Source organism: Elephas maximus, chromosome 16 (genome assembly GCF_024166365.1).
Source record: "Elephas maximus indicus isolate mEleMax1 chromosome 16, mEleMax1 primary haplotype, whole genome shotgun sequence".
NCBI classification, from domain to species: Eukaryota; Metazoa; Chordata; class Mammalia; order Proboscidea; family Elephantidae; genus Elephas; species Elephas maximus.
Window position 1 is genome coordinate 28,395,804 of NC_064834.1, and position 15,122 is coordinate 28,410,925.

The following is a 15,122-nucleotide window of genomic DNA, read 5'->3' on the forward strand; positions in this document are numbered from 1 at the left end:
TTCTCCTATTTAATTCCCAGGACAGTCAACAGCTCCCGTTCTGTTTAAGTTAAAACTTCGAACATTCTTTGGGATTGTTTAAATATCTGACACACCAAGTATTTGCTATTCGTACTTGTTAATCAAGAGTTAATCATGTGACCAAGTGAAATTGTCACAGTTGGTGTTGTGAGAACTTCACTTGTTTGCCACCTTCATGGTGATGATTGTCAGTGTTTTTAAACAGCTTCTCTGTCTCATTTGTTCTCTGGCTCCTAAGGAGACTAGAGACAGACCGTGACCCCCAGGTTTAGCTATGGCCACAAGGTGGAGATAGTTGCTTAGTGTCAGAGAGAGAAGGCCGTCTGATCTGCTGCACGGTCTTGACTAAAGGCCCTTTGGGGGCTTCACAAGCTGAACTTCTTGAAAATGAAGTCCAAGACTTACCTTCCCTACACCAAATGAATGACTTAACTTTTTATATTCGGACCTCAATATTAAAGAGTGAATTTTCACAATGGAATATGTGCATTGTAAAGTCCTCTGCTAGGAGTAAACCTCATATCCAGAATATCAAATCCATATAGTAATAAAAATGGAGAAATTTAGCATTGTTGTAAAGTTTTTTTTTTCCTTCTACTTTGGGTTATTAAGTTTTGGGCATTTAACTCTGTTTTCTTTAGCCGTAAATAATTTTTTGGAAGTGTTCAGAGGGATTTGTTTTTCCTGTAGTTGAAATAAATATCTTCTGCACTTCTGTAGATATGATCTCTCTTGTGGTCAACTCTTGGGATTGTCAGCTGTAGCATATTATAGTATGGGAGTCCCTGGGTGGCACAAATGGTTAAGCGCTTGACTACTAGCCTAAAGGTTGGCAGTTCGAATCCACTCAGAGGTGCCTTGGAAGACAGGCCTCGTGATCTCTTCCTGAAAGGTCATATGGAAAACCATATGGAGCTGCTGTACTCTGCACATGTGGGGTCACCATGAGTCGGAATCGACTCCATGGCAATGCTATACATTGTAATAATTTATGTATCTTTGTTCTTCTATCTTACAATAAACTTTTTAACCCTGTAAGTTATTTGAGGGCTATCACTGTGTATATCTTGTACACCACACATGTACTATTGTGTACACATGTACCGTGGCATTATTGGAACAGTTAAGCATGGATTTGGACTGGTAACTGGAGAGCAGTCATTTGTATTTTAGAAGGCAGCACAGTGTCATGTTCAGGGCCTGGGCGCTAGAGTCTAAAGGAACCAGGTGTGAACCTGTTTTCTCTGCTTAATATCTTAGCCCCTCTCCTTTTTTTGTTCTTTTTCTTATTTTGTAATGATTTTATTGAGATAGTTCACCCATTTAAAACGTTCAATTCATTGGTTTTTAGTATATGCACAGAGTTGTGTAAGCATCACCACAATCAATTTTAGAACATTTTTATCACCTCAAAAAGAAACCTTGTGCCCTTCGGCTGTCGTTCCTCAATCCTTCTATTCCCCCTCAGCCCTAAGCAACCACTAATATACTTTTGGCCTCTGTAAAGTTGCCCGTTCTGGACATTGCATTTAAGTGGAATCATATAATACGTGGTCTTTTGTGACAGGCTTCTTTTCACTTAAACCATATTTTCAAGGTTCATTCAAGTCGTAGCACGTATCAAGACTTCATTCCTTTTAATGGCTGACTAATACTTCATTGTATGCCTATACCACATTTGTTTATCCATTTGTCAGTTGATGGACATTTGGGTTGTTTCCACATTTTGATGATTATGAATAATAATGGTATGAACGCCCATGTATAACTTTTCGTGTGGACATATGTTTTCATTTCTCTTAGTTATATCCTTAGGAGTAGAATTGCTGGGTCACATGGTAACTCTGTTTAACTTTTTGAGGAATTGCTAGACTGTTTTCCAAAGCCACTGCACCATTTTACATTCCCGACAGCAGAGTATGAGGTTTTGGATTCTCCACATTCTCACCAAAATTTATTATCTGACTTTGGTATAGCCATCCTAGTGTGTGGAGGGGCAGAGGTGGTTCAGGGGTCGAATTCTTGCCTTCCACACAGGAGACCTGGGTTTGATTCCTGGCGAGTGCACCTCACCCGCAGCCACCAGCTGTCTGTCTGCAGAGGCTTGCGTTTTGCTGTGCTGCTGAACAGGTTTCAGCAGAGCTTCCAGACTAAGGTGGACTAGGAGAAAAAGCCTGGTCATCTACTTCCGAAAATCAGCCAGTGAAAACCCTAAGGAGCACAATGGTTCAGTCTGCAAACAATCATGGGGATGGCACAACATCAGGCAGCTTTTAGTTCGGTTTTGCATGGGGTTGCCATGAGTCGGAAGCCAACTCAGTGGCAGCTAACACCACCACCACCGACAGTTGTGTGTGGAGTGGTATCTCATTGTGGTTTTGACTTTCACTTGTTTGATGACTAATGATATTGAGCATTTTTTCATATGCTTATTGGCCATTTGCATAGCTTCTTTGGAGAAATGTCTATCAAGATCCTTTGCCCACTTTTAAATTGGGTTGTTTGTCTTTTTATTGTTTAGTTTTGGGAGTTCTTTGTATAGTCTAGATAAAAGTTCTTAATCAGATATATGATTTACAAATATTTTCTCCCATCCTTTTGGTTGTCTTTTCATTTTCTTCGTAGCAAAAGCTTTTAATTTTGATGAAGTCTAACTTAGCAGTGTTCTCTTTCATTGCTTTTGTTTTTGGTGTCATATCTAAGAATCCTTTGCTAAACTAAAAGTTGTGAAGATTTACCCCTATGTTTTCTTCTAAAAGTTTTATCTCTTACATTTAGGTCTTTGATTCATTTAGATTTAATTTTCATTTATGATCTAAGGTGGGGTCCACTTCATTCTGGTTTTTTTTTTTTTTTTTTTTTTGGTGGCTATCTAGTTGTCCCAGCCAGTTGAGCCTCAGTTTCTTCATTCATAAGTGGAAATAATAGCAAACCTATGGCAGGTACAATGAATGAAAGAGAGTGTAAGGTAATTCGCGTAGTGCCTGGTGCATAATTATTCAACATGGGGTAGCTGCCACTTTCATTTTAAAAATCATCCATATTTTGATTCATCCAGAAGAGATTTTGGAAGGCCTTCTGCCAGGGATTTGTGTTGGTTTTTATATGTTCATTTTGAAGCTCTAGCTTGGGTTGCAGTGCTTTTCTAAGTAGGCATCTCCCTGTTTTCTGTAAGAAGAACTTAACTAGGTTTGCGACTCAGTCTTGGGCTCCTTCCAGAGTAGCCCCCAGTTAACTAATGCACTGGAAAGCTTTCGTTTTAAGTTCATCTCACCTAAAGACAGGCCTTCTACATGAACACTTTAATTAATCAAACAGCTTTTATTTTTCTCTTAGACCTAGAATCTGGGATCGTTTCTTTTTTCAAATAGGGTATGTTAGCAGCTTGTTTTTCAAGCTCTCTGAGCTACAAATAGGTTCTGTTGGTGTTTTTCAGTGTGTGAATTCATAGAATTCTGGAGCTGGAAGGCCATGCTGTGGGGAAGAATATTTGTTCTTGTCCCCAGACGCTAGTGGTTGCTTAAAATTCAAACCCGTTTCCATTGAGTCAATTCCAACCCATAGCAACCCTATAGGACAGAGTAGAACTGCCCCATGGGGTTTCCAGGGAGTAACTGATGGATTTGAACCGTTGACCTTTTGGTTAGCAGCCTGAGCTCTTAACCACTGTGCTCCTGGGGCTCCAGTGGTTAGGCCAGGAGATAATATGTGCACATTCAGAAACTGCTTCCAGAATGGGACAGTAATAGCCTCTTGTTCCTATTTCCATCTACAAAACTTGGTGCAGAGAAGTAAGTGTGGTGGGACTTGGTGCTTGGTGATAGACCAGTTTGGCCTGCAAGTGGCCCAGTGTTTTTCAATGCTCCTTTTCCACAACTGGAAACCCAGAGAGATCAAGAGGCCTTCCTGAAGTCACACAGCTGAGGAGTAGCAGATGGGGGCCTTTTGGTTCTGCGCCTGGTCTTCTTTCCTTAGACCCAACTGGCTCCATAGCTTTTGCAGAAATAAAGGCAATGTTATCTTCCTTCTGTACATCAGGAAACTCTCCTTTCCTGTGCAAACAGCCTGTGTTTGTTTTTCAGCATTTATTTTAGTTACCCTTTTGACACTTATCTTGCATTTTAGGTGCTTAACTCCTAAAGACAATTTTATTAAGCAAATGTTTAAAAAACAAAAATGTTCAAAATAAGATAAAGCTGTGAGGTCTTTGTGGCCCATGGTATTTGTCTAATGAACTAGATTAGTCTAGTCAACATGACTTTTGTGCCATTAAGGGCTCTTTTTAAAAGAACACTGGTGGCTACTGTAAACTCTTGTTTGAAGGTTTTTGCTCAAACATGGTCGCTGCATGTTTCTTAGTATTCACATATTCTTAGATGACGTAAAAACATTTAGAACTTTGGATTTTTTCTTAGTGGCAAGAAAGCTTGATCTGAATGATGTTTTCTGCCCCTTAGGGAGGATTTTCCTTAATTATTTGGTGAAGGGTAAGCAGCATCAAGAGGTACACATTAGCTTATTTATTAAATGACGTTCAGCTCAGTGGATTTGAGTGCCTTCTGTCCACATGGCTCAGAAGATTATCTTGTGGGAAAGATGAAAGTGGTGGCCGTATAACATGTGAACTAGATAACTAAAGCATATTAAGTAGTACACTAGAAAACTAATGGAATATCCAGAGTGTAGGTTTCCTAGTTACGCCTGGAATTTGGTATGTATTTTCTAGCCCGAGTTGGCCCCTGAAAGTACCGACACCGTATCTAAAGGTTGGATTTATGTTTGGTAGCTGGCTTTTTTTTTTTTTTTTTAAGCTGGCTTAGTTTCTTAGTGCTGCTATAACAGAAATACTACAAGTGAGTGGCTTTAATAAACAAAGTTAGTTTCAAGCAGTTTAGGAGGCTAGAAATCTGAGTTTAGGGCACTGGCTCTAGGGGAAGGCACTCTGCTCTGGGGGAAAATCCTCGTCTCTTTCAGCTTTTCTTTCTTAGCGATCTCCATGGGACATCAGTCTTCTCCCATCTGTGCTTCCTTGTTTCTGTGCCTAATCGGTTCTTTCATATCTCAAAAATGATTGGCCTAAGACATACACTACACAGATATGGTCTCATTAATGTAACAAAGAAAGCTCTATTCCCAAATGGAATTACATCTACAGGTGTAGGGGTTAGGATTTATAACACATATTTTTGGGGGACACAGTTCAATCTATAATACTAGGATAATTTTAGCATCCACTTATCATGACAATGTCTTAGCCCATGTAGTTTAGAGGAAGTCTTCCCTGGGTTCGAATCTCCCTTTCCTCTGAAATAAGTGGCATGACCTCAGGCAAGAAATTTAATCCCTTTTGTGATAAAAGGCAGGCTATCTAATTCTAATACCTAGTTCGTAGGTTTGTTCTGAGGGTTAATCTTCTCAATGAATCACTCAGTGAATATTGCAGTTCTTTCATTTCTCTGATGCAGAGTTGTTCAAAGTGGGAACTACATAGTCAATAATAAGTTTACATGGTAAACTGATGGTAACTGATGTTTTTGTAAATAATATATATATATGACTGAAACAAGTTTCGTGAAACAATACTTACACGCTTTGCACTGATTTTGGTTCACTCCTACTTAATTAAAAAAGACGTACATATTAGTGGCTACTAGGAGCTGAAAGGGAGGGAGGAAATGGGGAATTATTGCTTAAAGGTACTGAGTTTCTCTTTGAGGTGATGGAAAACTTTTGGAAATGGACAGTGGTAATGGTGATAGTGGTGAGTCACAGCATGGTGAATGTAACTAATGTTACTGAATTATCTGCTTAAAAATGGTTAAAATGGAAAGAAAATGCTTTGTGGGTATTTTATCATAATAAAATTAAAAATGAGAAATGCAAGTCATGACCGACTGAGGACCCGCAGTTTGAAAAGCATGCTCTGACGTGAAGAGTGCTTTCTTGCCTCCGGACCTTTATGGATCTGTTCTCTCTGTGTGAAGTATTTTCTCCCTCCTGTGTTTCATCCCTGTTCAAGACTTCCTGACTTCCCTCCTCCAGTCAGTGAGATGTCTATGCTATCATGTCAACGGAGCCCTGGTCACTGTGAGCCGTAATCTACTTGATGGCAGTGGGTTTGGGTTGTTTTTTTTTTTTTTTTTACATAAGGAATTGGGATGAATGTAGTAATGACTTTAGAAAGGAATGATTCCTTTTATCAAGAAAACATCCATTTTGGATAAAGCATGTCAAGAGATATTTCCCTAATGTTATTTTTTTAAACTTACTTGAGATAATAGACTGATGTTAGCAGCTAATGTGATAGTGTATTTGCGATAGTTGTAGATGGGATTTCTTTCCCAAGGACTTCTGTTACACTCTCGAAGCAGAAAAAGAATTTGCACCCGATGCTTTGAAACTTGTTTTCCATCAATGATAATGATCCGGTAAGAGGATCTGTTAGAATTATGAACCCGATAGTTAAATCTGAGTGAAGTTTAATAGGGTGAAAAATTTGGCAATACACAAATGGAGAAGATTTGCCGCTGGCATATACACCCTGGAGATCCTTGTGTCGCTGATATCTTTGTGTAATATATTGTATTGATGTCAGAGTGATGAAAGCGTAAGTCCAGACCACTGAAACCTGAGTAATTATATCTGTGTCTATTTCAAAAAACATTATTTTTCAACATTATCGAATAGAAGTAAAATTTACTGAACTGGTAAACTGTTGAAACAGTGTCAGTAGAGTGTGATATTAATATTATTCTGAAGTTATATCACTTTCAAAGAACTAATCTAATTTTAAGATTAGGTTAGGAACATAAGTTTCGAGACAAAAAAGAGTGTAGGCTTTAGTAAAAAAGGTTAGCTGTGGGCTGTCTGGAAAATTTACTCACCTAGAACACAGATTTCTCGGAGTCTCCCAGATAACTAAGGTTTCACTGCCATTTATCTTTCTGGGAGTTGATTAGCACATTCTGTATTTTCTATGCATAAATGTATACCCTAAATTAATGGATGTACTGTAGTTCAAATTATATTAGAAAACTCAGTTTTGAAAATTAGATTTCTTAAAATGTTTTCTATTACAAAAGTATTAAATGTTCATTAGAAAACATGGAAGGGGCAGGAAAAATAGGAAGATAAATTGCTACCAGTATTTTATCTAAGGAGCAAACCATATTTATCTTATGATACAACTCTTCGATTTTTTTCACCTTTTATTTCTTTTTCCTCTGTCAGTGTGTTTCTGATACACATAGATAAATTTCTTTTCAACTATAATTTTGACCTCCTAGACTTGAAAAAAAGGACCCTGGTGGTGTAGTGGTTAAGCCTTCAGCTGCTAACTGAAAGGTCAGTGATTTGAAACCACCAGCTACTCCGTGGGAGAAAGATGTGGCAGCCTGCTTCCGCAAAGATTACAGCCTTAGAAACCCTATGGGGCAGTTCTCCTCTGTTCTACAGGGTTGCTATGAGTCGGAATCTACTCGATGGCAATGGGTTTAGACTTGAAAATGTCTGAGCTTTCTCCCTTTTCCTCTTGCTCTTTACCGACAGACGTCCCTCGTCACCTTGTGTGGTCAGCATTGTACGAGCCACAGTGATGACCTAGAACTTGTTCTGAATTCTGAAACCAGTAGCAGCTTGATTAATCACATAGGCACCTTGGGGGCTCTGTGATCTATGAACACCTGTCTTAACTCATCTGTAGTACAAACTGGCTGCTTGACTTCTCTTAAAAAAATATTTTCCAGAAGGCAAGGGTCAGATCTCTCCTAGCCTAGGAGGAGAATTGCCAGGGCTGAGCAAGACTCCACTGATGACCCGAGCAGACGCCAGCAGAGGCAGTGCTGAGGTTTGACTTTTTGTCTGTGTTGTTTTAATTCGTGAAGGCCCTATCATGGAGCGAGGACCATTGTGCATTGTTTTCAACTATTTCCATGTCAGTTTCACATGGTATGTTTTGATAATAGCCTCTTAAGAATCCTATTAATGACTTCTTTACAAAGTATGTGTAAAACCTTGATTAACTCAAATACATTTTATTGCCTTTGCTCTTGTGGTAGAAACAGAACTGTGTTCATTTTCTAACTGTGATTTAGTCATTTTCCAGATATTATACTTAATTTTTCCAGGTGATCTTGATGACCCTAGGGTCAGCATTCTGAACATTTGAACAACTAATGGTATTATGTAATGAATTAATAAGAGATTGGGCTGAACTATTAATGACCTTTGGAGTCCCTGGATGGTGTGTATGGTTAAAGTGCTCAGCTGCTAATTGAAAGACTGGAAGTTCGAATCCACCTAGAGGTGCCTCAGAAGAAAGGCCCGGTGATCTGCTTTCCCACAATCAGCCACTGTGGAGCACAGTTCTACTCAGGAGTTAGAGTTGACTCATGGCAGCTGTTTTTTGTTTTGTTTTCTTTTTTAATGACCTTTAGACGTAGACGGTTTTGATGATAGAAAGTTTTTTGGGGGGGGCAGGGGCTTAGGGGGGCGCAGGTTTTTAATCCCCAACAGCTGCTTGTTTTCTTAAGATTTGCCCCTCTCTGTTTAAAAAAAAATCTGGTCAACTGAGAGTTTGGTTAACGCAGGTCTCAGGGTGCTGTGCTGTTTCTTTTTTAACCATTAGGGACATTTCTTGTAATGTCGCTGTTTTTACTATATCTGTGTTCTATTTATATGGTAGCTGTTACTTTGTGGGCTTTCCCTTCCTGTAGTATGCTTAGCCCTGGTGGTGCAGTGGTTAAGCATTAGGCAACTAATCAAAAGATTGGAAGTTCGAATCCACCAGCCACTCCTTGGAAACCCTATGGGGCAGCTCTCCTCTGTCCTATAGGGTCTTTATGAGTTGGATTAACTCGACAGCAATGGATTTGGGTCTTTTTTTTTTTTTTTTAGTATGCTTGGACTAGTGAGTGTTAGCTTTCTGACACATAGTTTTTAAGTCAGATGTTTCATTTCAAAACATATTTTCCCATAGAAGCCATGACAAAATAGTGTTTAGACTAAAACCTTCTAAAGTTGTTTGAAAAGGTGCACTAAAATCTCTCAGAGTCCTATCGCTGATCACAATAGTCAAGCTAAAGCTCTCATCAGACTTTTTTGCCAACCGTTCCTTTTCCCTGCCACCACCTCAGCATCATAGCCATTAACCCCGTGTGTGTCAGAGTAGAGCTGTGTTTCATAGGGGTTTCAGTGGCTGATTTTTCCAGAATTAGATCACCAGACCTTTCTTGTGAGGTGTCCCTGGGTGAACTCGAGCCTCCAACCTTTCAGTCAGCAGCTGAGTGTGTTAACCATTTGCACCACCCAAGGCCTCCCTCCTCAGCATCATAATCCCCTTTAAATGGAAAATACAGTGAGAAAGAAATATGATAGTATTGGAGCCTATCTTTTGGCTTCACCTGCTTTTCCTGCTATTTTGGTGGTGCTCAGTGTCTGTTGAGAAGACAGCTAGGAGGGGCTGTGAATTCAAATGAGGCCAGCTGTATTTTTTTACACTGTTTATCCATTGGAGGAATACTATTTGGGGAACATGATAAAGAACTCTTGATTTGATGTTAATTAACCTGCAATGAGAGAGCTAAAGAATATGGCAGTCCATTGAACTGACTTAATTACAAAGCAGCCTTTGAAATGAATACTGTATAAACCAGGTATATTCATTCGTGCTCAGTGCTCGCAGAACAAGCATGGTCAGAAGGGGCTTGGGTTAGCCTGAAACTTTGAAGTTTCATGACGGATGGGTGAGTGCCTGCTGCATGAACTTAGAATAAAGAGAGTGATCAGATATTTCTAGGAGGGAGATGGGCAAGACTATTATAGATAGACACCACTTTAACAAAAGCAATGTGTCACTGGGCTAATGTTTCCATTTCAAGCAAGAATTATTGACTTACTACCCTAGAAACCCAACATATACAGTCAGGGTTGAGGACTGATCGATGATCAGGAGAACCCCAAGCACTGAAAATCTGCTTCTGTCTGAATGGGCAGTACTGGTGTATTTGATGTGGGATTAGGTGGGCAGCGGGTGGGAGGGTGATAAAGAATGTAAGGGTTGGGGGGAATTAATCAGGTGGCTTAACATGGTTTCCTCCAGTTTTGCTGCCCTTTAATGTCAGTGAGAGTTCCTCAGCAATGCTGAGAAGTTGAGATTTTTCAAAATGAAAAAACAAGACAAGATATTCAGCTCTTTCTAAGGCTAAAGGTAATGTTGGCTTCTATAGGACTGGCAGCCAATGTCATGAAATACTAAAGAATCCAGTCCAGTTGAACTGGGGTCTGCTGTGTGTTATCAGCTTCATGAAAATATGTCAGTAGAGCAAATTGGGACAGCAAACCTAAGCTTCACAGCCAGGGAGCCCTGGATTGCTAAGGTGAGCAGTAAATTGGTAGCTGGTCAGCTCTACCAACAGGTGCTAACAAGAATCTGAGATTCATGTACATATTCAGGCCACGTTTTCCTGCTCTCCTGTCTCTTTCCTTATGCTCTCTCGCTCAAACTCCCGAAGGTATCCTTCATTGCCCATCATCATCTGCCCCCTACTCTGCCACCTCCACGTAATGCTGGCAAGGGAAATCAGCTCACAAAGTGTAACATAATTTACCTCAACTCCTGTTTTCCCTCAGGGCCTTCTGCCCAGCTCTTTTGGCTGTGACGGTGGCGAATATCCATTCCTATTTGGGTGGTATCCCTTTGCCCAAGTCACATCATCTCTCAGGCCAGTGCTTTCCTCATCTCTAAAATGAAAGTTCAATTTAGATGATCCCTTTTGCTGTGTCTAGCTCTAAATGTCTGTGACTGAAGACAAGTGTCATCTTGAGATTGGGTAGTTCTGGAAGGGACCTCAGAGATCATTTAGGCCCACCTTCTCATTTCACACATGCGGTCTTTGAGGCCCAGGGCAATCATGTGCCTAGTAAATTACACATGGGCAAAGACAGCTTCGTCTTGATTTTGCACATCAGAATTACTGCTTAGCATCTGAGTTGGAGCAGACCCTAGGCTGCTAACAGCAACAAACAACAACTTCAAAATTAAAAGCACTTTTAAGTAATGAAAAGTAATTGGGCACCAGTTTCTCTGCCAGACATCCTACAAAAAGGTGCCTTGCTTCATTTCTCTTGCTTACCAAGCATCTCCTCTAATACTTTTAGCTTTTAGTTAAACACTGGAATAGGATCCTGAAAGGGTGAAAGCATTGGATTTTTTTTTTCTTCAAAGAAATGGCTGGGAATTGTACTTCAAAGGTTGGCCAAAAATGTGTTGAGCACAGAGAAGCACAGAGTTCAACAGGGTTTCTATGAGGTGTTCCAGAATTTTTCCTCATGGCTGCAGGGAGGAGCTGTTTAACATTCTGAGGAGCGTTTGAGAGTTAGCCTGCTCCCAGCTTTCCGGCACAGAGTGCTTCTGACTTCTTCTAACCTTCTCCTTCCCTTTTTCACTTCAACTGTTCTTCAGAGTCACATTCTGTTGTGCAAAGAAAGTATTTTGAAGCTGTACTGTTAGTTGACTATGTGATCTTGGCTCATTTACTTGTCAAATAAGCTCTTTGATAATTATGGGTGGCCTGTTATATGCCAGGCACTGTTTCAGACACTGAGGATACACCAGTGACCAAAACAGTGAAACCCCTTACCTCGGGGAGCTTACATTCTAGCAAGCTAAGCAGAAGTAAAGCAGGTATTCAGGACGGTGATCACAGTAGCTGTCATGGATTGAATTGTGCCCCCCCCCCCAAATATATGTTAACTAGTCAGTGATTCCCAGTATTGTGTGATAGTCCACTGTTTTGTTATCTGATGTGTTTTACTGTATGTTGTAAGTCCTACTTCTGTGATGTTAATGAGGTGGGATTAGTGGCAGTTATGTTAGTAGGGCAGGACTTAATCTACAAGATTAGATTTTGTTTTAAGCCAATCTCTTCTGGGATATAAAAGAGAGAAGTGAGCAGAGAGACATGGGGACCTCATTACCACCAAGAAAGAAGCACTGGGAGCATAGCATTTTCCTTTGGACCAGGGTTACCTGTGCTGAGAAGCTCCTCCTAGTCTAGGGGAAGATTGAGGACCTTCCTTCAGAGCCGACAGAGAGAGGGAAAGAGCCTTCTGGAGCTTGATACCCTGAATTTGGCCTTCTAGTCTACTAGACTGTGAGAGAATAAATTTCTCTTTGTTAAAGCCATCTGGTTGTGGTATTTCTGTTATAGCAGCACTACATAACTAAGACAGTAGCCAATAAGTATTGAGCACTTACTAAGTGCCAGTCAGTTATCAGTGTTTTGCATGGCTGACACATTTAATGCTCACAATAACCATATGAGACGAACATTATCTTTATCCCTCATTTTACAGATGATGAAATTATTTCTAGTAATTTTCCAGACATCTCCACCTAGAGATGAGTGGAGCTGGGATTTGAACCCAGGTGTTTGGCTGAAGGTCTGTGATCATAACCACCCTATTCTGCTGCCTTTCTGAGACAGAAGTATAATTCACAGGGAGTCTATTGGCTGGTGCTTTGCAAATGTACCTAATTTTCAAATTGAGAGTTGTTTCTAAAGCTATTATTGTGGTATTGGGAGGAGAAAAGGAAAACTTAGAGATTTATGTTGTCAGATGAGAATATTTTCCCCATATATTCTGAAGCTTTCCCTCGCCCTCAACTTAGGAGTGATCATTTATTATCTTTACATCATTTCTTCCCAGGTCTTGATTGTTTAGGTCCCAAGACAACTGATTTTGTACCTACTTGTTGTGGCTTAGATGAGGAACGAGTAGCTGCTTGCCTTTGTAGAGCTCTCCTATGCTGCTTGTGTGATTGATTACAGGCAGGCCTTCTACCCTCTTTGGGTTCCTTAAGGACCCTGAGGGGATGCAACATACTAATCATTTCTAGGGATTGGAATTTTTGCTGCTTTTGCATGAAGACTAAACTGTGAGAGATGTTGCAGAAAGAGGAATTTCATTTTGGTGTAACAAAAATAAAACTGCACAGGTCACAACATGAATGAGCTTCAGAAACATGCTGAGCAAAAGATGTCAGTCAGAAAAGGACAGATATTGTATATCTTGTTTATATGAAATAAGCAAATATATAGAAATCAAGGATTGCTAGTGGATACCAGGGGCGGGAGGGAGGGGGATAGGGGAGTTTTTGCTTAGGGGACATTGAGGCTACATTAATGGGGGTTGGAATGATTTGCAAAAAGTTAGCGAGGATGGTTGTACAACTTGAAGTGTATAATCCATGTTATTGAATTGTACATGACAAAATTGTTGAGATGACTTGTGTTTTGTTATGTATATTTTCACAATAAAATAAAACTGCACTCTAAATGTTGTTTTCCGATGTTTGATGCTTTGTTTAAAAGACTATATTTTTACATAGTATTGGGCCAGCCTTACTGTATATATACAAGGGACCTTTGATCAAAGAGAAACTTGCCCATATGACCCACTAGGGACATGTGAAATCTGCCACTCTGGCATCTTTGCAGCTGTGTAATTAATAATTTGTTGACCTAACAATTTGTTAAACATTTAAGAAGGTAAATTGCCATTGGTCGAAGAAGCAGTCTGGGGACAGTAACATAGCCATTCCCTGTTTTATAATTTCCTTTTACAATTACTTATATTTCAAATATATAGACAAGTATAGAAAATGATATAATACTATGCAACACTATAAAATATATTTATCATTGTACTTAGTCTCACAGTCCTATTTTTCTTCATATCGCTTTTTCATCCTCTACCAAAGTTTATAATTAACTTTCTTCGTTTGCTCTCTTGACCCCACTAGAGCGTAAGTTCCGTGAAAGTGGAAATTCCTAATTCCTTGCCTCTCCCGTATGTACGTCCTTATTTATCTACTGCTTGGCATTGTTCTCAGATTTTATTCAATATTGCCGAGTACTGATTGATTAAATGAGTTTTTCCATGTTTGCTTCTTTTTATGAAATAGAATGCAGTTTGGAGTTCCCTCCCCAAATCAAATTTCCCCTCTTCTTTACTCCTCCTCCCGAGGTAACCAGTACTGTGAGTTGGTTGTTTGTAATTGTCATGCATCTTTCTATATTTTAGTACGTTTTTATGTGCATGCATTAACCAGTAATAGAATTGTTTTTAGGTGCTTAAGAGGTATAAAAATGTCATATCCTTTCTGGTTTGATGTGGAACATTTGACTAAATGTAGGACTGAGGAGACAAACCAGGATACATTTTGATATGACTGGCGAACAGAAGTTCCCCAGATCCTCTTCAAGGAAGTTGCTCCATATGTCTTGAATAAATGCGGAAACAAGAAGTGTGATTCATGTACCAGACGACAATTAAGCATTAACATCTAAGAACAAATGAATCTATCTCGGTTTTCTCAATTAAAACTTAGGAACTAGATGCGGTTAATGTGTCTGTGCCAGAAAATTGGTCATTTCTTTGCAGTTTTCTCTAAGTGAGGAGGTCCTAATTGTTCAGTCAAAAAATCTAATTACCAGAGTTTAAGTGGCTTAAGATTCTCAGTAAAACTTTTTTTTTCTCTTTAGTTGAGACGAGAGAAGATTGACCTTGAAAATACATTGGAACAAGAACAAGAAGCGCTAGTTAATCGTCTCTGGAAAAGGATGGATAAACTGGAAGCTGAAAAGCGGTTTGTTTAGTCTTACTGTTCCACGTTGGGGGGTGTGTGTGCGTGTATCTGTCTAGGGTACTGTTCTGGATGTGACTGTGGGATAATAACAAATGAACAACGGGACGTTTTAATTCCTCGCTTGATGCACGTCATTTTAATTTGCTAATGGAAAAAGAATGTTGGAAGGGTTCTGGAATATTCCCATATTGGCTGCTTCTTTTTTCTTCTCTGTCTTACTATCCCAGAAGGATTTCTTTTTCATTTGATGTTACAAACCTATGATGAAATTAGTCATAGGTGCTATTGTTTACCTTTAAATTGTTCTGAAAGATAGCAGCAGTTTTAACTTCCACCTTATTGAACTGGCTTCCTCAGTTGTTTTCCAAAGTATTTAGGATGTACTACGTTAATTATTACATATCCCTGAAATTTACTTCATTAGGGAGTATTTTAGTCATCTAGTGCTGCT

At 39.5% G+C, this 15,122-nt stretch overlaps 1 protein-coding gene across 1 annotated transcript in view; it reads left to right on the forward strand.

The window, feature by feature from the left end:
• CCDC6 (coiled-coil domain containing 6) overlaps window positions 1-15,122 on the forward strand; it is a 125,666-nt gene that overhangs the window by 80,930 nt on the left and 29,614 nt on the right. Inside the window, exon 4 of the mRNA XM_049854757.1 lies at window positions 14,568-14,671. Within this exon, the coding sequence (XP_049710714.1) occupies window positions 14,568-14,671 (104 nt within the window). The remainder of the gene's footprint in view (window positions 1-14,567; window positions 14,672-15,122) is intronic.